Source organism: Melopsittacus undulatus, chromosome 4 (genome assembly GCF_012275295.1).
Source record: "Melopsittacus undulatus isolate bMelUnd1 chromosome 4, bMelUnd1.mat.Z, whole genome shotgun sequence".
NCBI lineage: Eukaryota > Metazoa > Chordata > Aves > Psittaciformes > Psittaculidae > Melopsittacus > Melopsittacus undulatus.
Genome location: NC_047530.1, coordinates 73,184,711 through 73,207,982, shown reverse-complemented (window position 1 = coordinate 73,207,982; position 23,272 = coordinate 73,184,711). Strand labels below are relative to the sequence as shown.

At 42.4% G+C, this 23,272-nt stretch overlaps 1 protein-coding gene across 5 annotated transcripts in view; it reads left to right on the top strand.

The window, feature by feature from the left end:
- The window catches only part of FMNL2 (formin like 2), a 145,494-nt gene that overhangs the window by 96,380 nt on the left and 25,842 nt on the right, over positions 1–23,272 (top strand). For all 5 annotated transcript variants that reach the window (XM_034061646.1, XM_034061648.1, XM_034061647.1 and 2 more), the window contains exons 7-9: positions 7,684–7,792; positions 9,035–9,111; positions 11,853–11,946. In XM_034061646.1, coding sequence (XP_033917537.1) covers positions 7,684–7,792; positions 9,035–9,111; positions 11,853–11,946 — 280 coding nt within the window. The remainder of the gene's footprint in view (positions 1–7,683; positions 7,793–9,034; positions 9,112–11,852; positions 11,947–23,272) is intronic.

Below are 23,272 nucleotides of genomic sequence, written 5' to 3'. Positions count from 1 at the left end.
GTAATTTAAAATTCAGGAGCTAGACTCATCCCTGCAATGCCATACCAGTATGAAAAATGAGAACAGATTTGGCCTGGATTCCTTTTTATTAAAATACCAAGAAGATTTGGGGAGACAGTATTTAACTTGTCAGGTTTAACACCATGTTTTTTCATTTTTGGTGTCTGTATGGCAGCGTCATTTCATCAGCTCTCCTGCCTGTCCTCAGGGTTCAATAGTAGTAAACCTGCTGTAGTCCTCAGAACCCTGAGATTTAGTTATACAAAACAAACAGGAGGTAAGTACAAAGCAACACTAGGAAGTGCTGGCAAGGTTATACCCCATGCACGCTTTCAAACGGTGTGGCTCCATTGTAGTGAGTGGTTACGGGCAAGCTTGCTGTGGTGTGAACTCTCCCAGCAGTGACATGGGCATGGAGGCTTTCTCTTTGTTTGCGTGGCTTAGACTATCCATTTCTAATTGTGACTTCCACTAGCTTCCAGTAGGTCTATTTTAGTAGTGCTAAACCCTGCCAATTCCCTGCTCACTGGGTTTCCTTGGCAACTGAGGGTTTTTTTTTTTAAGAGGAGGGACAGGGATTTGGGAAGCAACCACCAAAATGAGGGCAGAAGAATAAAAGAAAGGATGAACCTTTCGGGGTTTTATTGCTGCTTTTTTGGGGGGAGAAGGAGTATTACTTTCATATGAGAGTTATACTCTCCTGTCAGATAAATATTAATGCAGACTTTGTAATGTCTCAACCCATTAGAAATTCCCTTTCTTCTGAGGCAAATACTTCATTTTTTATATGGATTGAACTGAGAAACTTATTTTCTTTCTTCAGAATCTGTGGAGTCCATAATGAGGGTGATCTAGGGAAATGTATCTTAACCTATAAATGGGCTTTGAAAGCATTCAACAATTGGACTCAAATTTGACACTGACTTTGTATGCTACAAAGATTTAATTTGAACTTTGCCATTAACACATTCGCTGCTCAGGGATCAGCTGACTTTGTTGTCGTAATTTGTGTCAGATACTTGCTAATTTAGCAGAGTATATTTTTGAGCAGCAAGTAATTGGTCTTGTAATTCTTCTGGTTCCTCTGTCTGAAGACCAGGATTTTCACAGACCTTAGGCACTAGGCAGGCAGCAGTGTCCCTGGCAGCTGAGCATAACTCCAATGCAGCATGTACCTGTTTTCATGTAGCCTGCTTGGTTTTGTTATGGGATGTTTGTAGGTGACTGTTCTGGTCGAACTGAGGGAGAATCTCCACCTGTGTGTGTTTATGGAAGTGGAAAAACATGCTTGTTTCCTCACAGGAGTTTACATGGGATGAACATAGCACAGCAGAGCTAAGTGCCACCTGGGTGTACATTGGCATCTGTAGACACACATTGGCTGTGTAACGTGGGAGGAGGAAGGAAGACTGAACCTGGCTGTTTCCATTTCTTTTCTCACCTTTTTAAAGTAGCAGATATGTCCTCAGATTTAAGGATTAATAGTTTTCCCAGATTCCATTAGATGAAGACAAAACCAGCAGGCTTAACGTCATTTATTCTCTTTACATGTGTGGGACCAACCCAGGTTTCCCACCGTGTTTGAAGTGACAGAAAGGAGGCATTTTTGGCCAGCACAGCTATCTGCTCTCTCTTCCCTTGCACAAATGAAGGAGTTGATTGTTCCTCACTCGTGTCCTCTGCTCTCCTTGCTCCTACTGTGAAAGAGCTCATATAGGCAAATGAGGGCGTAATAGTTAATTAGCAGATAATGAAACAAAAATGATGGGAATAACCATCTATAATTTATATTCATTATTAATGCAGTGCATTAGAAGTCTGCACTGTTGTACTGGGCACATGTCCTCATTTTAAGTATGCTAGTTCTCCTGTTGTCATTGGTGGAGATGGCAGGAGTTTGTATTGAGATTTGTGCTCACTTACCATGGTGGAAAGGGCTTTTACTTACTTTGAGTATCCCAGTTTGTTGTGTAGGTGTATTGATTATCCATTATCACGTCCTTATTTGCCTATACCAGCTTTTTCACAGTAGGAGTTTTGATTATTCATTTGTGGGCCTTCAGTGTCAGTGTGAGCTGTTTTGCACCAGAAGATGCCCTTGCATGTTGTGGTTTTTAGGTCTTGGTTATACAAAGTTCTGTGTGAATCTGGGACACACTACATGTTTTCACCAGTTCTGACTGATCATGTTAACAAAGTACGTGGGACATGGAGGCATTAGTAGTTTAGCAAAATAATTTCTTCAGGCTGGCTGAGCTGAATGGTCCTTTTCACCTTTCTGTAGGAGGCTAGTGGGTAAAAGCCCAGCCTGGTCTCCGGAGACATCACAGCAGTGCCTTTACAGGCACTGCATTAACTAAATTGTTAACAAATTGAATAAAAATTATAAATGAGTTATTCTTGAACAGAGATGTAATTCTGTTAGAGCTGGGAGAGAAAAAGAACCTTAAACTATAATGTTTCAGCATGGATTTAGCCTCGATTTTAACAGTTGTTGGTTTTCCCACGTGGGTGCAGCATCCCAGCGGTGGAGATGCTGAATCCTGCATCCTCCCCCATCAACCTCCAGCAGCAAAGGCATGAAGCTGTGGAGCAGCTCTCTCTCTACATGTGACATCCCATACCCACCGCTGGTGGATGGCAGGAGGAAAGCATTACACATTGCAGGAGCTTGCATGTGGTCAGGTTTTCTGCTTCTGCTATTTTCAGAAGTAAGGTTTTATAGTTCTTCTTTAAAGGAGCGGCAGAGGAAATAAGAGTAACCATATGAGTTTAATTATCAGGATAAATATACTCTTGGTGACATAATCTTTGACCTGCAGCAGACAGGAAATCAAAACCAACGACTCATCCTGATGCTCGGATCAGCCTAATGTTTAGTAATAAGAAATGAAATAAAAGCAAAAGAAGATCATCCACCCTGGTTTGGCTCATGTCACATAAAGGGAGGTGTTAGAGCTACTACCGGTCTGCCTTGCCTTTAGGAAGGAAACAAATAACATTAGGGGTCATTGCAGTTGCTGCTAATGCAGGCAAAGCATCTTGAGCCATAGTTCCAGTGTGCAGAGTTGTAGAAGAGTTTCTGTAAAAAAAGAAAAACAAAAAAACCCAACCGTTATTAATTCTTGGCATTAATGTCTGTGTGAAGAAATTTGCATCTGTTGAAGGGAGGTGATCTAAATCTAGGGCAGAATCCCATCTGTGCCAGAGATATTTTCTCTGCACTGCAGCTCTCAATTGTGTATTCCATACCCATTTCTCAGCCTAATCATAAACTAACACAGGTGGAATCTCTGCAAGCCGGAGGGTGCAGGCTCTGAATATCACTGGTGATATCACTGAGTAGCACACTGCCAATTAGGGGTGTACAGGGTGGTGGAGAGGGCAGGAGGACTGATGCAGAGAGAGCATGATACGCAGCTTGGGGCTGGAGCACAGTCGCAGAGGTGGAGGTTGTCTTAGTTTTGGGAGAATAACACAATGGCTACCTCTGGCTCTGCCCATGTGGCTGGTCATAAGACTCCTCCAAGTGAACATATCCAGGCTTCAAAACAGCAGTTTTCCTGCAGGCAGCTACTGCTGTACAGGATGTTTGCAGCCCTCATCAAGTCTTTTCCATATCTTCAAAAGAGGTGAATATTGTTTTGACCTCAGCCCTTCCTTTTGGTCCCTGCCCTGGTCAGCAGTGCAGGGCTTTTGATAAGGTGCCTAGAAAGGTAGTGAGCAGTGTGGAAGGGGAGCATCTCCATCTCCTAGCCTGAGAAGATTCCATCCAGGTGGCTGGATCCCAAACTGAGTCATCAAGCTGAGTGCCCAGGGAGCTCAAACTCAGTGTGCTTCAGGGTCCTGCTGCATTGGAGAGTATCCTTGCTCCCTGATTCTGTTTCTCCTCACTCCCCAGGCAGCTGGAAATGCCAAATTCTGGCTTTATGGTGATCTTTTATTTGTTTAAGAAGACTTGCTCCCATTTTTTAAAGTTGACAAAACTTTGTCAGATGGTTAAAGGCATTCTGAAATTGAAGGAGTTAATACACCGAGCCCTGAGGAAGATTTTGTTTCTCTTCTGTCAGTCCCATGATAACGATCTTATCCTGTTTATTTACAATTTAAAGGAAAATAATGTATGCAGCCTTTAGTAGCTTAAAAGTGAGATAAATAAGTTTAGGAACAATCTCTGTATGACTAGAAATGACTTTTAAATCTTCTTATTGCAGTGTTTTTCATATTTAGTGAAATGAATGTATGGAAATATGCTAGTTATACATTCTCTAGACGACACTGGTGATGCTTCCATGCTTCACAGTTCAGAGTCAGCACAGGGCTCCCAGTTAAAGGTTGCAGTACTCTTCTTTTGTCTTGATAAGGGAGATTTGGGGAACAAATGAATCCCCAAGCATAGGGTCTGTGTGTGGGCACTCAGCCTGTCCATGGGGACACAGGCAGCACAGCCTGGCTGGAGCTCCTTGGCCTGTCACATTCCCACCAGGAGCAGCTGGACAAAGTGCCCCGGAGCCAAGGTGTGAGGTACAGTGCTGTACCCATCCAAAGTGCTCATGGTGGCTTGGGGCCAGCTGGCATGGCCCTGCAGTGCAGGGAACAACCTTGTCCTGTGCTGGTCCTCCAAGGCACAGCCTGCTTTCCTCCTCGGGTCTGGTTCCTGAAACACAGCTCCCATGCATTAACCACTCACTGTTCGCAGGCAAAACTAGGTCATGTTTCCTGCAAACCTGAAATCTGTCTGGACTGCCCTGAGCTGATTTATGTATTCATATATATGGAAAAAAAAAAAAGTAGTTTGGCTGAATTCTACTTTGAATTTTGGGGTTTCTTTCATCTTAGCACTCCTGGAAAATGAAAGCAAAGGGAAGTAATTGCTGAAGCCTGAGAGTCACTGGCTGTCCGTGGGCAGGGTGGTTTGGCACCGGGCTTCTGAGCTCACTGTGTGTTCTGCTTTTGTCCTGTGCTGGAGCTGCAGAGTGGGGAGGGCTTCTGCAGCCAGGAAGGCAGACACGGCAAGGGTGCTGCTGAACTGTGATCACTGCCCAGGACACTGTGTGCCCAGACCCTCCTATGAGCTACCTCATTTGTTTTGGTTTTTATGTTTAAAGTTAGAAAATTTGCAAGTATGTTCATTATGTCAGAGAATGAGCTAGTGAGTCAGAATAAAACAAGTCTGTTATTGTTAATGTATTATTATTAATCATTAATGTTATATATCATTATTAATTGCTGTTATTAATAGAATAATATTAATCACGGATTTTAAAAGTTACACCTCTTTTAAACAAGATAATTAGCACAGATTAGAAAAGTAACTGCACAGCAGCATCAACAGTAAACAGGATAGCAGCCCAGATGCACTTAAAATATGGAGAGGAAAGAGGAAAACAGTGAAGTGTGATAACAACAAAGCTGTATCTAACACCCCTCTGTCATATTGCTGAGGAGCAGATGCTTAGTGCAGAAGATGCTTAGAGCACTTGCTTAGTACTAGCAAGGCAGATACCCAGAGATGTTTCTCTTGGGTCATGCTCCTGCAGATGTGCTTCCAGCATTCCGGAGATTTAAGCATCCTGATCTAAGGATTGCATCTCATGTTTAATAGTTGTTGATGGAACTTTTTTCCTCTGTGAATTGGTGTGCTTCTGGAGCCTGTGCCAGGGTCTGGGCTCTGCAGTGGTTGTGCTGAACTCCTGCTCTCCAGAGCACTGTGTGGAGGAGTGCTTCGAAAATTACCGGGTTTGCTTTTGATCCTGTCACCTGATAATTATGTGTGATGCTGCATAATTACAGATCATTCCCCACTGACTTCTTCCGTGACAGTCATACTTTCTTGGAGCATTGGGATAGTTCTCACATAGAAGAGGCTGGGTCTGGAAGGCCCCTGGAAGCTCTCTTTTTCTCAGCCTCACTTCTTGTTCTGCCTCAGTCTGTGTTTGCAGTTGTGCTTTGAGTCATTGCTGGGTATCAGCACTGATACATCTAACTCCTGGTTAGGGACTGTGGTGAGAGAGAGAGCTAAGGATGCTGTAACCCATCAGCTTTCCCCAATGCAGTTGATCTCCCAAATCAAACAGAAGTGAAGCCTTCCCTTGTATGTTCTTCAGGCTCCAAAGGTGGCACTGGTGAGCGTCAGGCAATGCTGCAGTTGTCTGAAGAAGCCTTGTTCTTACTGGAGATTGCATTTAATTCAGTGGTCAGGTTTTGTCTATGAATTTCTCTTTCCTTCCCCAGTGGAATTGCTCTTTGTGTAAGAAATGTCAGAATTTGCACATCACTGCACGTACATCTCATTGTTTTTCTTTCTGTCTTTCTGTCAGCAAATTTTACACTTCCTCCATTTTCAGCCCAAGTGTGATAACTGGAAATGCAAAAGGCTTACTGTGCTTGCCTAGAGGCTTTGTTAGCTGGCGAACCAATGCCCTTCTGGTCTCTCCTCTCATCTGCATTGGTCTAAATTGGGAGAAAACTCTGTATTCTGCAGCCATGTGACTAATTGAGAACCTCTCTGGGCTGTTTTTACACTGTAAATTGGGGGAGCGGGATCAATAATGTGTTTTTCCAAACCCAAACACCACCTTTTGCCTTTGCTGTTGGTATTACCTACAATGCTGCTGGCTGGGGCTGCTTAGGGCAGCCTGCACAGCCTTGCAGACATCCTCCATGTCCCTGGCATAGCTGTGGTGGCCCTGCAGATCCTTACAGCTTGGATGGAGCTTGTGCTGGTCCTGGGGCTTGCCAGCGGCACCATGAACACCATCAGCCAATTGCAGTAGTTAGAGCATCACTGTCAAAAGAGGTTTTGACCATAATCATAATTTTCTCATTGCTTATTCAGTTTCAAATACATAAGAACAGACACGTATTTCATATGGCAGTCTGTCTCCTTGTCTCCAATTTCCTGTGCTCAGCTCATGAAACATGTTTTTTTCTTAAAGAAAATAAGCAGTATCTGAAGAAGAGCTGAAATGTGGTTTTCATTTACTATGCTATGGAAGCAACAGATTTAAAGATTTCCCTTTGTGTTTATTCTGTGTACTTATTTAATTGAATTCGAGGTTGATTTACTAGTTAGGAGTTACCATTAAAATAATTAATGCCTCTGTTCTGAGGGAAGTTCCTAAAGGCTGTATTTTCCTCAAATAATTTGGAGGGCTTTCAGGAAGCTCAGCTGCAGAATAGAAGAGAGGCACCATTCTTAAATGAAATGCAGCGGGAATTAATACATTTGCTGATGCCTACAAATGTTCAGTTCCATTAAAAGCCTGTGCCATTGCTCATGCAAAATAAACTGCATGGGAAAAAATGTGGAATACCTCTCCTTGCAGGTGGATAATTTTTTCCCTGTTGTATGATCTGAGAGATGGAGGTACCTGGCTCCAGACAAGTCACACCGTGGCTGGTGGCATGGGCAGCTCTGGGTGGAAGGGCTGGGACTGGCAGCTCATGGTCTGTGCTGGCCTGGGGCTGGGTGGCTAGCAGCCTGTCATGGAGCTGTGCATCTGGAGCTCCCTACACTGCCAGTGTAAACAGAACAGGACCTTTCTTGTGCTTTATTTGCATGTGTATTGTCCGATGGTTGTCTGCTCTGCAGAACTTAAAGATGTCTGCATTTTCATATTCCTTTATCCTTACCACCTTAAAAATAGTCTTGTGATTGATGAGAGCTGGTTTTGTTTGCAGGTATAACACCTTGCCAAGCCGAAGAACACTAAAAAATTCCAGATTAGTGAGTAAAAAAGATGATGTTCATGTCTGCATCATGTGTTTACGGGCCATAATGAATTACCAGGTATTTTCCTTTTTGTTCTTTTGGATCATGTAACTGTTTTGTTATTGGGAGGGGGGAGGAAAAGATTAATGGCTGATTGTTGAAGACAAACTAATGCAAAGGTTTAAATTCCTACTTATTCTTAGGCAGTGTGCCTGGGAAGCAATATAACACAGTCCTTGTGTACCCATGCAGATGATTTAGTACAGGTGTGAAGATACATAGAGACAAGAGTATGTGCATGCTGGACCAGTTCCTGTTTGCAGTGATGGGCGTAGTTTGCACTAACTGATTAGACATGCAGCTACACAACTGAAGTTACAGTTTGTCTCAGCAGTTAGTACTAGCACTTAGGAAATGCGTAAATTTTTCAGAAGAGCTATAAACTGATGGAATATCCAAGCTTTTACTTTTGTTACATTTTTATGGCAAGGCAATTGCAGTAACTGCAAGTCAAAGAATAAAACAGACCAAAGGAAATCTTATTTTCATGAGGTTTTTTTTTCTCTTTAGAGGGATGCTGTGATCATATGGCATGCCCAGGTAGCTTCAGAGGCTTTGTATTTTTTGCTAAAACAGTAGTAGCTAAAAGTATATGCTTCAAAGAAAGCCTGTGGTGAACACCTTTATTATGAATTGTACAGTCGTACAAGGTATTTGTAACACTGCTGTGTATGTGAACTCTGCCCTGGGGGATACCAGCTCCCTGGGATTTACAGGGTATCTTACCTCTGATGGGAAGAATGCCAACAATGTTCCTGTGCTAATAACCAGTACAGTATTTTCCAAAGGAATTCTTTTTTCATTTTTTAAGAGCAGAGCCAGCAATACTTGTGTAAAAACTGCAAGATGCAGTTGCTGTATGGCAGCACGTGTCCTGGAAAAGAAGAGATTTTGGCCGCTGAATTGCAAAGTCCTCTTTAGAGAATAAATGATACAGTTTGCTGTCAGAATTTAAAAGGAGTTAGAGAGGAGGAAAGGAGAAGCGGAGGGGCTGGTAGTGGTGTAGGAGCAGTTCTGGGACCCCTTTTAGTTGGCTGACATGGCTAAACCAAGTACTTTTGACACTGTGGCAGAGCAGTTGTTAGGCACGGTGGTATATGGAAATGTTGTGGCTGACTTGGTAAACTCTACATTTTGCTTGGCTTACAGTGTTGCGATAGACTGCCTCCAGATCTGGTCAGAGATATGTAATTTGTTGGATTTTAAAAGTAATAATTTCAGTCTTAAAATTGAAATAATATTTTCCCCTTCTCTTTTCAGTATGGATTCAATATGGTCATGTCACATCCACATGCCGTTAATGAAATTGCACTAAGTTTGAACAACAAGAATCCCAGGTAGGCTGCACTTGCTTTTAGAGAGTTTAAGAAGTAGGCAAGTAAAGAGTACCTGAAAGGGTTTTGCAGGGGTATGTTTATGAATAAACCCACAGCAAAAATCAGACTTCATTCTGAATTGGCTTATATCTGTGTAATTGTCCAAACAGATGAGCAGTTGCTGTCTAGTTTGACAGTCTGAGAGAGCTAGGCTTATTCAGCCTGAAGAAGAGAAGGCTCCAGGGAGACCTTAGAGCAGCTTCCAGTGCCTAAAGGAACCAATGAGAAAGCTGGAGAGGGGCTTGTAACAAGGGCCTGTAGGGAGAGGACAAGGAAGAAAGACTTTAAAATGACAGAGAGAAGATGAGACACTGACCCAGGCTGCCTAGAGAAGCTGTCACTGCCCCATTGCTGGAAGCGTTCAAGGCCAGGTTGGAGAGGGCTTTGAGCAACCTGGTTTAGTGGAAGGTGTCCCTGCCCGTGGCAGGGGGTTTGGAACTGGATGATCTTTATGGTCCCTTCCAATCCAAACCTTTCTACAGTTTTATGACTCAGGTGAAAGTTTGGTGCTTAAGCGCTCCTGCAGTATTGCAGTGCAAAGAAGACCCTGCTGATAATGAGCAGCTTAGTATGGGATTTTCCTGAAGAGTAGGAAAATCTTTACAGAGTTTTGTGTAAAAGTTCCTCAGGGTTGAAATTTTTTGTGAGGAAGCTTCATTCTTGTTCTGTGTTGTGTTGCTGTTCAACCACAGCAGTGATGTTGTAATTGTGCAGAGGAAATGATGGCTGTGAAGCTGTGTCCCCTCTTTTCCCCCACACACCTGTGACCCTGGCAGCCACTTCCAGCAAAGCCTGGAGCCAAGAACCTCTTGCATGTCTAATGAAACCAAATCTGACATACTGATGTTTGCAAGGAAAGGTAAAACTAGAAGATGAAACAAAACTAAAGAGCACTATGTATACGTGTGTGTGTATCTATATATCCTTTGCATTGGTTGTCTGCTTGTCTTTCACTGCTTGAAATTTTGTCCTGATGGAAGTAGGTACTTCCTTCCTTTCTTTCATTTAGCCCTAAGTCAGCAAGCCTAGGAGCCTAGGCACAGGATAAATGGGAAGGGTACAAGATATTTATTGGTTTTTATCATTTTTGGTGTCCTGTGCCTGGAAATCACGTGATCAATGGAGCCTGAGTTTTCATTTTTCAGAGAAGTAGGTTATATAAGTTTCTGTTTATAAAAGAAAAATTGCTTTCAAATCTGGCTGAAGACAAAACATAATGTTAGTGCTGTTCCAAACTGATTTTTTTTTTTGTTTTAGCTTCATCTTAATTCTTGAAGAAACCTGAGGTTTGATTGCTTAGGGTTGGTTGGGATATGCAAAAAGGGACGCAGCAGGTCTGAGAGATTCTGCAGAGGTGATCCCATTCCCAGACCGTTCATGCTGCTAGCTGAGTGCTGCAGGATTTGTCAGGGCAGGTGAATGATGACTGTAGGGACTCGTTCTTCTCTGGTTGTGCCCATATGGATGCCACAGACACAGCTGTACCTGTCTGCTCCCTGTCTCCACCCCATATGTGTGGGCAGCTCTTGGGTGAGTGCGCTGAGCAGTACTGGAGACCTGGACATCCCCTGAGTGCACTGCCCACAGAGATCATCCTCCCCTCTCTCCACACACACAGCTCCTAGCCTGCCATTGGAGGGGATAAGATCTGTAGTAAGAGCTCCTTGATGCTATCTGAAAGAGCTTGGGTTTTCTTCTTGTGGCAGGAAAAAAAAGGATGAGTAAGAATTGAAAACTATACATTTAAAATTTCCTAGGAAAATGAACATTTTATCTGGTTTCCAAAGATAACCTTGACACTTTGAGAGCCAAAAGGTATTTCTTTTTCTGTAACATCTGGTTTGAGTAAATGCTTTAGCATGAGACTAATTTCATGTGTCTGCATGATTTTACTACCTGCTCAAAGCTCATCTGGCCATAAAGTCCGGTTGGTGCTTTTGCCTTATGTGAACCCTGTAAGAAAATACTGGGGATGGTTTATATTAGGGTTACACTGAGTCTGCTGCATGCTTTTCCCTCAGTACTCTGTTGTCTTCCCTCATTAATATGCCTGTGTTGTCTTCCCTCATTAATAATGCTGCAGTCAATGAGTTGCCCAGATTTCTCATTCAAGAGGTGAAAGACATGCTAAGGCATCCTATAGTTACTACAGTGAACCATGTCTTTTTTTTTTAATGGCTATCAATAATACAAACTGTAGAAAATAATTCAGATTTGTATCAGGAGAAATACAGATTTGAATTATAAGCACATTCATTAAAAACTGGGCTTAGTGAAATGGGCTGTGTTGCCGTGAAGACTAATGGCTGATGTGTGGTGATCCTGGCTTGTGTAAAACTGCCTTCTCTTTGGGTTTGTGCAGGTGAACTCTCCGGGAGAACAAGCTATCAAAGGCTGACGTTGTCTGCCTTTACCAGAGTTACGCAATTGCCTTTGGTTTGCTTGGATTTCCACAAATGCAGTTTGTGATTTAAAGTTTTGCATGTTTTTAGTAGCATTAAACTGGGGCAAAGCTGCATGATCCTGGGAGAGTCAAAATGCCCTGGATGATGCATCTTGCAGGTTTACTATTTTTGGAGATGTAAAAATACACAGGATGTAAATCACATCTCCCTATGTCTCCACATCTGTTTCCAGCAGGTAGAAAGAAGGTGGTTCAGCATGTGATGATCATTGATGGTTACTGTTCTGTTTCTTCACAGGACAAAGGCCCTTGTCTTAGAACTTCTAGCAGCTGTTTGCCTCGTCAGAGGAGGACATGAAATCATTTTATCTGCGTTCGATAACTTTAAGGAGGTACTTTATTCTGCTTTATTAGAATTGGGTGTGTGTGTTGATAGTCCTCTTACTATTGGCTGTGGTTTTCTCATTCAGCTAGATTTCCTAAAGTAAGGATTTTCCAATACCGTAGATTTTCCTTGAGTCACTTTGATTTGCAAAGTAGACAGTGGTGTCAATGCCATTATTTTGTTCATGTTAGGGTGTAAGAGCCATAATCCCAACAAGATGAACCCAGACTGTAAATTGCTTCCATTACATTTTGGTCAGTCAAGCTGTGTTCCTGAAGTGAAAAACTGATGGAGGTCTTGAGAGTTTTACTCCAGTTCTTCTGTCTCTGAAACAATCAGGAATGGTGTATAAGGTCACCCATTTTCAGAGGTGTTTACACAAGCTCTTGAAACCCAAGCCTCCTGATTTTACTATCAGTAGGAATTTCATTTGTGAATAAACTACAAAATCAAGTCTCTGTGATGGAACACTGACTGCTGAAATCAATACAGGTATTCCAGTTGGCTCAAGTGGGACAAAAAGGTGTCATTCATAGGTCTGTATGTTCAAGTGTATCAAATGTTTGCATACAGTAGTTAGTGGGATTTGAGAACATTGTATGAAGGCTCAGAAGCACTAGTGGGGGAATCAAGCCCTAGAAATCTGCTGTTATTGTTTATTTTGGTTATCGGTTATATGTGTGGTTATATTATCAAAGAAAAAAAATGGATCTAGGCTTTCCAGCTCAAGAATTGTTAAGACTTGATGAGTCCTGACTGGACTATGTATAAACATGTAGCATGTTTTTCCTTAATGCAGATGTTCCTTTATGTGCATTAATGCAGATGATCAACAAGCCAAGTTGTTACTTTCTTGCTTTTTTTGTTTGGGGAATTATTTCTGGTTGGGAGATACCAAGCTCTGATTTACATTCCCTGTAAATAATTGCATGTCGTAGACAATTAGTTGTGTTTCTGAGGTGCTCAGAAGCCAGAGCCAGAACAGAAGGTCTGAAGTAACCTCCAGTGCAGGCCTGTTGTAGAAACCTCAGCTTTGCAAGACTAGACCTGTCCTAGCTGTGTTGTGTATGCAGAGCTACTGAAGGAGAGAGGTAAATGGGAATGGCACAGCTGCTGGGGAGGCTTCCCCAGCTGTGAAGTGGAAGTCGAGCTGGAAGTAGTGTCTGTTGTGTGACCATGGACAAAGCTTTGCTTCTGGGATACACCAGTGGGAGGGATGGTCAGAACATGGAAATAAGACATTCTGCTTCCAGCTGGGGAAAGGTCTGCAGTCCTGTAGTGCAGCACAGAACTGGAACTTGTAGTTTGGTTCTTTAGTTTATTCATCTGTAGCCTTGGGCAAGCTGCCAGTATCTTTGTCTTTGCACCTTTCTGAAATGAAGGAATCACAGAAGCGAATGCAGATGAGGTTGTTAAGAAGAACAATTGCATAATACGAGAGAAGTGCTGTAAATATGCAAGGTATGATGTTGTTATTCCAGTCTTAAGTTCTTCTGGCAATATGTTATAGAAGAAATATGACTCATTAAGGAGGATGGTGTGAGGGATTACTGATAAACTGGGCAAAACACCACTGCTTGGGATGATCTGTAAGCCTTATTAATTAGGCCCTTCACATATCACAGGGAAGGATGTATACAGTGCCATTTACTTTCCTGCCTGCCTGACATCTTTAGTCAAGTTTTTGCTCTGTCATCTCTATTTTCTCCTGCTGATATTCAAAAATTCCTATGTAAAGCATTCAGTTTATCTGCCATTATTTGCTTATTCCATTCCTGTTTGTGCTTGATCAAATTGTTTGCTATAACAGAACTGTTAGATGTTGCAGGTGAAGCGAGTGTGCAAAAAGGGGTTTTCACTTTTCTCAGTTCTGCACTTAGCTGTTCTTTGTATCTAATTATGCTGTTTGTTTCTTGTTCTGTGCTGTTGTTTTTTAGTTTCCTCCTAGGCAAGTTTTCAGTAATGGTTTCAAGTTTTCATGTTTATAATTCATTCAACTGGTATATTGAGAATCTCTGAGTTGCTGACATATAAAGTACTTGGGGTTAGATTTCTAGCAGTGTACTTCCAATTTAAGTTGCTGTAAGCTCAATAATATTTGTGTGGCTTCTGTAACTATGCTTTGCAGGGCTACGTAACTTTTCTGTGGTCTTTCATCAGGCACTGTGTGAGTATTTAGGACAGATTAGACTCGTCGAACTAGATCTGTGCCATTCTATCTCCTTGCCATAAAATAACTTCAAAAGAAACCTGAACTCCTGCCTCACACTTACCCTGTAATAAAGTCAGTAGGGAAAACAGGATATTTTGGACCAAATTCTGCTCTCATTTACATTAGGTTGAATATAAAATATTTCATCAAGCTTTGAGCTTTCTCTGATGTAAATGAGAACAGAATTTGATTCTCAGGGTCTGACTGAGCTGGAAAACCACAGTTGATATGAATCTTGTCAAGAATTCTTTTTGAAAATGACTTTTCATTTGAAAATGTTTTTACAGGCCGGTCTTATTCTGGCTGGGCTCAAATGGAGGATGGTTTGTTTTGTTAAGCTGTCTCTTGAAAATTGTTCTTGTCCAGTTCCTGAAATCACTGATTCTTGTGCTCGGGTTGTTTCTCTTTGCAGGGGACTTGGCTCTGCACATTACAGACGTAGCTCAGTGCTCGCTTTTCAGTACAGGGTTAAGATCATGTTGTACAGGTAATTTCTGAAAACAGAGACATGGAGCTATTTGAAAGCCACCAAGAAGGTACAACAAACAAGGAGCTTGAGATGGAATTGAATAAAGCTGAATTCAACAGGGAAAAAAAATACAGAACCATTGTTACTGACAGGGAATGGAGACCAGGGGAGGGAAGGAGCTTCATGTAGTACCACTGGTGGCAGGAAAAGTGAGACCCCTGTTTCAGGCCAGTGAGTGGCAGAGCTGTTGAATAAATTTTTTTAATTAATTTTGCCAAAAGGCAGGAAGAAATCTATGTCTGTTGTACAGAATGAATCAGGAATTTTGAGGGATATACCAGTATTATTTTCTCATCCGTCTCTGTATTGTGTTGTGTAATGTTGAAGGAGTTTGCACGTGGGGAGTACAAGCAGAGGATGGTTCAGCTCATTCCTTCCTAGTGCACATGTCTGCTTTCTGCTCCACATTTTGGAAATAACAGTTTTTGTCATTAACAGAACAGCAGCTTCCAGATCTATGAGAGAGAGAGGCCCCAAATGTACTCACACCTTCTGGGTCTGGTTGTTCCTTGCAGACCAGTGCTGATGTTGGTTGAATCACCCTCAGTTTCCAGCCTGAATTCAGCTCTATCCATTTTCAACAAGTCTTGTGCTATATGGGAAAGAAAGTTCAAATTAAACTGCAAAGACCCTGACACTATTTGTCCCTGAGCAAGGTGGATTTTTACACTATCCCCTGTTTCTCTTTTGAAGGTACTACTTTCATAACTCTCATTGTTGTTGAAGGTGCTTCTTAGCCTCTAGGTGACAGTAAGCCTCAGCTGCTTGGCTAAGTTTGGACTTGCGGGATGGTCAGGTCTTGCTTGTGAGGAGCTTGATTAGCCAGGCAGCCAGTAGAAGTCTTAGGTTAGCTGCAGCTGTTCTGGGTGTCATCAGGCATCAAAACAGCTTCTGAGCTGTCCCAGAGCATTGGGGTGGTTCTGGAGGCTGTTGCTCAGCCCCATTGCAGGAGCAGGACTTTGCCTTCGACTACTGCAAGTGGCTTTGAGCGTGCTCTGGCTGCCTGCACTCTGTACCTGGGAAACTTCCTTTTTCAGAGTGATGCTTGACTGAATTCTTCTGTATTTATTGCAAATAGTTGAAGTTACTGTGCCACAGGTAACTCGTAACTTGCAGATGTTTGCTATTCCCTTATCTTTTTGACACTTTGTGGACTGCTGTTGGTTCTGTTTGTGGTCACCTCTTATTCCCAGCACCTTGCACTGAAGGGAAAACACTGCTTGAATGGGGTATTGCAGGCTTGACTGGGTGAGCTCCTCAGCATGGCCATGACCCCTGCCTTTACCCACTTGCCAGCAGGCTTCCTCAGCAGTGTCTTGGTCCTTTGTGCTTGTTTCCATGGATTTGTGAGAACTGGCTACACGTTCTTATCCAAGTTGCCTCAGATTTGTGTTGCAGGACAAGCAAATGCATTTCAGCAGAATGCCAGGGGAAGAAAGGAGAGCAGAGTTAGCTGCAAGACAGCTTTAGAGGAGCTCCAAGGGTCACAGACCAGGTGCTAAGAGCTTGTGCCCCACTTAAATTGAAGCAGGCTGAGGGCACTGTTGGAAAATAAAGTGTATTTTCCTAATGCTTATTCAGAGTAGTTAATTCATTTTAATAGTGTGATCGCATGTGTGGGAATACAGAGAATGAAGCTGGTTTTCTACCACCAAGAATAAACCTTTGTTTTACCATTATTTCATTACTTATTCCCCTGTTTCCTGGAAACGCTGTTTGGAATTTGCAGAGGTGCACTACTGGAGCTTAGGCATGATTGTGTCCTGGTGAATCTGCCTGTTGCCATCAGAAATGGTGAGAGCCAGCGTGGAGAAAGTGTGTGGTTTCTCACACTCCCTTCTGCTCACTTCACATAGATGTGGCATGGAGACAATGCTGCTTAAAACACAGCATAACCATGAGGTGATAACTCACTCAGGACCCAGAATGAGCATTGTTCAAAGCTGCCCTTGGTGTCTGTTTACTGACATCTTGCCATAATCAAACTGCTTTTGTTCATAGCTGCCTTGTCAAGGAAGGATGTTTTTGTGTTGATGAGATTCTACAGGTTGAGAAGATCTTTTCATCACCGCTGCCATGGACCGGATACTTCTGATATGTAACTTGTATGCCAAGAGCAAAATGCTCAGGAAATGTTTTACTGAAATTTATATTGGTTGGAAGATAAAAAAGATTTTACAGAGCTGACAAAAAGTGTATGAGGATAACCCAACCTGCTATTATTGTGTCAGAATTTCTGTGTTGAGATAAAGGTGTCTTCCGCAGGTTGAAAACCCAGGCACTTCCCAGTCAGGAGTGTAGATGAACTCAGTCAGCTGAACTCTGGCTAGGTCTTGGCCCAGGAAACAATGTGTGGGAAAATTCATCTTTCTACGTGGCTGATATTTTGAAACAGGGGAAAATAAATTTTAAATATAGCAAAACTGCTGAAGGGGGAAATTTCAGCACACTGCAGATGTATGTGGCTTGACTTCATTGGTGGGATAGTGAGTGGCTGATTACTGGCTGTCCCCATCTGCAAGGCAGGGGAGGAATCCCCATAGGCCGGTGTCTCTTGAGGCACAGAAATCATATGGACAGGTTAAGAAGTTGTGTGAGAACATCCAGAAACAGAAGTAACATAAAAGTTTTAGTTCCACGGAATTAAGGCTTGTTGAGGCTATGAGTGTTTTCCAACTCACTTATGGCCTTGCTTCAAAATTGAAATTTTTTGTGGCATTTCTAGTTAGCTGTTTTATTTACATGGTTTTTATTTACTGGAAGCATAGCAGCCAATAAATGAATAGCTTCAGTAGGTTTACAGATATGTTGAAAAAAGTCATAACCCAACAGCACTAATGCAATTGCATAGTGAAAACAGTTACAAAGAAGTTTGGGGTTGTTTTGCAAATACTAATTTCCTCAGCTTTAGTTAAGATCTGAAAATGACAGTTTCTGAATATACTTCACAGCACTCTGGACTAACATTTAAAGGAGGACAATCTTAGATCCTTAGGCAGCTTTTTGTTAATCTCCATTTTAAATAAAGCAGAGTTTACTTTCACTACAACTCAGTATTTCTGAGAAAAGACCAAAGGACTCTTCCACTTCCTCTCTTTTTTTTTTTTTTTGATAAGCACAATAGTGGTTTTAAAATTAATCCAGACTGAGGAGGCAAAAGAATTGACTGGGATCTGTAGTGAGACAGAAAGCCAGTCAAAAATAATCTTGGCTGTCTGCAGCTAACACTTCCTTACTTTGGGTCTCGTCCATCAAAGCAGTTAAATTGCTTATCATGCAAGCATATACTAGAATAATTGAATTCAATAAGGTGAGTGTAAGCATTCTCTTTGCTCCAAGACCAAAATAATTGCCAAAAAATACATTGGAATTCAGGTAATAAAAAAATTTTGGGGAATCTTATCATCTGGTGGTTATTCCAGCATCTGAACTTCCCTAGGTGCTGGAAAGAGAAGAGCTGACCTAACTTGTTGGAGACCAGGGTATGAGAGAGGAGCACGATGGTGCTCCCTCTTGTTCTAACATCAGTTTAATTGGCTTATGTGTTTGCTGCTCTAGAAAATCTGACAGGTGAGAAGAATTGTGATCCCATCACACAACACTCAGTTGTGACTATTAATGCTGAGCTTACAGAGGCCATCTGTAAGCCAGTTCAGAGGGTTCATCTGAATTGTTGGGCAGCAGCACCCTGAAAGCAGGGGCATGGCAAATGGACCTCATTGTTTACCTCCGTCTGTTTTCACTCCAGCAAAGTGAGACAATATTGTTCAGCCCTTGATTTTCACAATGCTTAATTCAGTCAGATTTATTTTATTTGAATGATGAATGGCAACACTGAAAACAGCAGTTCTGAATTATTCTTACCAGTCATTATAATAACTCAGTACTAGAAGAAACTGTCTGTAAGTGCTGGAAAATGTAAATGCATTTGTTATCTTTTGCACTGCAGTATTTTGAGAGTGTCTTAACCTCACTGGTAGAGAAGGGTATTTTAACCTAGTAAGTATTAAGTAACTGTTTACTTAACCAGTAACTTATGGGAAAACTCATTTTTTGTTCTTCAGCAAACTGCAAAAATGTCAGCATGGTCAGTCCAAACAAAGTGTTCCTGTGGAGTGCTGCTTGCCAGTGGTGGGATCTGCTGATCACAGTGGGCTGTTGTGGGGGAGAGAAAGACAGCATTGTCCCTCCGGACAAAGGAGCACAGACAGGAGAAAAGGTTCACAAAAGGTCCCATGAATATTTTTGGGTTGTGTATACATCAGCCTGTTTATAACACCACATCCAGTATGGGCTGTGTTCATCTACACAGTGCATATTTGCTATGAAATTGTGCTGGCACTTCTTGCTGTTACAGAACTCAAAGGTTATTGAAGGAGGAGAAACCAGCTTAAAACAACTTTTGGGCAACGTGTAGTTAGATAGTAATTTTAACATTTGCACTGACAGAAATGTCCTGTGTAGCAAAGCCTTTCCTGAGGTCTAGGTATTTTAAATTTGGCTCATCAGGGAATTGTTTTCCCTGCCTTGAGGTCACTGTTAACTGCCTTTGCCATGCCATACCATATTCACCTCAAGTGTAAATACAGCCAAAATGATTTAATTTTCTGTATTCGGGAACACCACATATTACTTGCTTCCTGGCACAGGACAGTTTGTTTGTATGAACATATGCTGCTAGCTCAGAGCTACCATTCTCTTCCCCTGCTTTGCTGACAGACTGGCACTAGCCTCAAGGCAGTTGCAGTCAGTAGTTGCTGTGTGTGGATGGGGCACTGCATCTCAAGCTTAGGAGCATCAGTCCTACAGATGTGGAGAAGAGAGCAGTCTGGCAGCTGCATCTCGTAGTGTGCATACTGTACTGTTGGCCAGCAGGATGCAGCTCCAAAGCCTTAAATACTGCTGGTATTTGCTGCCATCTCCATATTGAGCATACTGTGTTTGCTTGTGGTGAGGTTTAGTTAGGAGCTGCATTCTCCAGCAAGATGAGGTGGCGTTTCATGTTGTTAGACAGCTGTTTGAGGTAGGAGGACAATGGACGTGCTTTGGTCAGCCTGCATTTTCACTTTCTGCCTGATACTGCACATGAAAACATCTTCAGTTTTTCCAAAATACTCTTGTTGTCTTTTGCTGTCTGTCCACATTGCCTTTTTGGAGCATCTTACAGTAATACTGCCCATGTGAGCAGGAGCAATGGAAGGATTGTTGTAGCTGAACTTTACTTTTGGGTGGTCTGGATGTGAGCTGTATGACCTGAGCTGTATGCCAGGTGGATATGGATATAATTGTCACTAAATTTTTCGTAATGGTTCCTTTTACCTTCTTGCAGGATTGTATTTTACCGTTGTAATAGATCTGTGATGGGTTTACTTTGTTAGCACCCAAAGCCTTTCCAGAGAAAGGACCCTTCGTGGGTGGTTTTCCATAAAGCCACATTGTTCTTCTAGAATGACGTGGGCTTAACGCAACCTAAAAAGTTTTTTTCACAGTGTAAGTAGAGACAGAAGGGTTTTTTTATAGCTGTGGTAACCCATTTAATCTTGCTTCTTCACCAAGTAATGCTAATAAAAGAAAGATCAGCCTTTCTTAGGTCCCAGCCATGCTTTCAAATAACAGACCCTGGAAATTTATTCAAATATAAATGGCAACATATGGTTTTATGTGGTGGGATTTGATTTCAGCATTCATCTTGGATTTTGGCCAGTTTTCAGGCTGTAGGCTTCATCTATAGTTTCACTCTCTTTAATCTTTCAGGATAAATTATATCATTTCATGAAAGGCAGTTCCCTGTCTCTGGAAATGCACATGTTCCCAGCACTGACTCATCCGATGACAGTGTGAAATAGCGCAAGTAGCCACTGAAAGCCGCAGGTTGTTGCTTTTCCTCTTGCTATCAGCTCCTGTATTCCAGCTAGCCAGCTTGCATTCCTGGATCCAGCAGTTCTCTGCTGGGGTTGTATAATTTCAAGTTGGTCCCTGATTTAATTAATCAGCCATAAATGGCTTGTAGTTGTTTATGTCAGCTTTCCTCATCCATGTGGAATGGTTTACATTAGATTTCCCAGAAATCAGTCGTTCTGGCTTTTATTGTTGAGAGTTTGTGTGCACTATTGTTACGTTTCTTTCCACAATACAGGATTTTGTTCAAATCATTTTCTCTGAAATGGGTACAAGAGAGATGCTGTTGTTTAGAGCTCAAAGTTTAGATGAACCTACTTTCTTCTTTTGTGATGTTGATTTTTAACTGTTTTGTGGGGAGGGGAGAGTACAGAGAGTGCTGACAGAACTTGCAGTTGATCTAACTGAAATACTATCCCATTTACTGTAGTAGGAAAAAAGTGGCCTGGGATGATAAAGTGAGTGCACCTAAGCAGCCCGTGGTGCAAGAGGACATGGTTGCTGGGGTTTGCTTTGGGCAAGGGTTGGATCGAGCCCAGTGTATGCCAGGGACTTGCTCCATCAGAGAGTGGGTCTGTCTTGGCTCCATTTTACTCCGTCTTAGACCTCAATGTGTGTTTCATGAGCCATGAGGAACAGCCCCTGTAAAGGTGTTTAATCTTTCAAAACCACTTCCATGGCATAGACTGCAGAGAGAGCTGAGTCCTTTGGGTTTAAGATCATGATAATTTGCTTGACCAGCAAGCGTAATCTGTTTTTCATGAGGGTGCATGCTTTGTTATTTGTGTTTATTCTACATTGTGTGTCTTTAAGGTTGAATTGGACACATTTAAACACAACTTCAGCACCCTTCTAGCAGGAGCTATGTGAGTAGGGCTTGCGGAGCCCACACAGAGCCCATTAGTTGCAACTTGTGGGATTATGGCCATGAATATTGATGGTAATGTTATCTTCATAACCAGTGTCCCTGTCCTCTCGCAGAGATCCAGTGGCAGAATTCCCATTGACGTCAGGTACTGACCACAAATATCTGATAATAACACAGTTGTGGCAATTTTGCTTAAGAACAACAGAATTTGTATCACATACACCACAAGTATGTTTCATTCAGTTGTAACAGCAGAAGCATGGCAAGAGGTCACCCAGCAAGCCATTTCTTGCAGTGCTTTGCAAATCTTGTGATTAGCTCAGTTTAGGTGCTGCTAAACGCTCTGTGACTTCAGTGAGGTCTGTTCAGTGCCTTAAACTTTGTGAACTATAGGATAGATATAGTTAGAAAGAGGAAGGTGATACAGGAATAGTAATAATCATGTGTACTTCGTAAAGTTTTGGGAGTATGTAGAAACCCTAGTTGGGAATTTGGTTTTCTTATGGAGGGCACAAACACAGAAATACCTGCAAAGAACTGGTACCTGCCCCAGAGAGGATAGCTTCTAAAGAAGCAGCAGCCAGTGCTCTTGTCTTTAATTACCATCCACTGGATAATATCATATAACAGCTGGGCCATGATCTGGTTGTTAAGGGCACAGCGTCTGATCTCTAGAGGGGTGTGCTGCTCAGAGGCCAGTCAACCCTAACCAGACAGCCTGGGTTGGAGGTCTCACTGCTGTGTCCCCTGCTCCTGGTCAGTATCTCCCAGTGCTTCTGGAACATTTGAGTGAAATCTGGTTGAGGAAGGAAGGAGCCTCTTGGGCTCACTGAGGGTTTTGTTCCTCAGCAGAAGGGAAGTCTCAGTTCTCCAGATGACTCTTTTTCAGGACCTCTAAGAGCAAAATGGCTTCTTTCAGAGCTCCTTCTGTCCCTCTGTAAGCAGCCAGCATCTAAGGAGGGTGAAGCTGGGAGCAACATTGAGCCCTGTTAGTGCACAGATGTTCCTACCCAGGCAGTTACCACTTTGTTCAGAAGAGCATGCCTGTGCTCTTCCTGAATTCACTGCTGAATTTGACAGGAAAATCCAGCAGGTGAGAGAAGTCAACTCGTGGTGCAGAATATGAGGAAGCTCTCAGTGAATTTGGGAACATGTGGGACATTTTGCATTTCTCCCATCATGTTCCATCTGACCACGCTGGGGCAGCTGTGTGTGGGGCAGCTCCCTGCGCTGGCTCCTAGACCTACAGCTTAGGGGTTTATAGTAGTCCGTTTGTGTGGGGACAGAAAAAATATCCCAAATGATGTACCACAGAGGGAGGAGTTGCAGTTTCTAAGTAGAGAGAATGGGGGAATGAATCTCTGCTCCCTTCTGCTTTCTGACTTACTTAGTAGCTTGTGATTTTGGTATAGATTACTCTAGGTCATTTGTGTGCTGGGAAAAGTAGGACTGAGCCAGAGAAGCTACTGGGAAGTAGTAAGGTTTAGCAGTATCCTGCTTTGTCTTAGGTCTTATTTCTCCCTCAAATTGCTTGTGTTTCCTGCCAACACCCCTGTATTACAGCTCTGTAATTCTGACCAGCCGATAGTTATGCTGATGTATTTCACTCCCTGTTTAGCTGGTGAAAATTTTCTGGTTTTCCTCCCAGTAATTTGGTCATCTTTTTAAAATATATGACAGTGGAAAGCGAGTTCTGATGTGTGAGAGAGGCCAAGTCTTCCTGTGACATAGCTTAGTGCAACTCTATTGTTTATGTTTACACCATCAGTGAGTATAATTAAATGTTGTAGGGGAAAAGAGATACAAAGGCTTATAATTGTACCTGA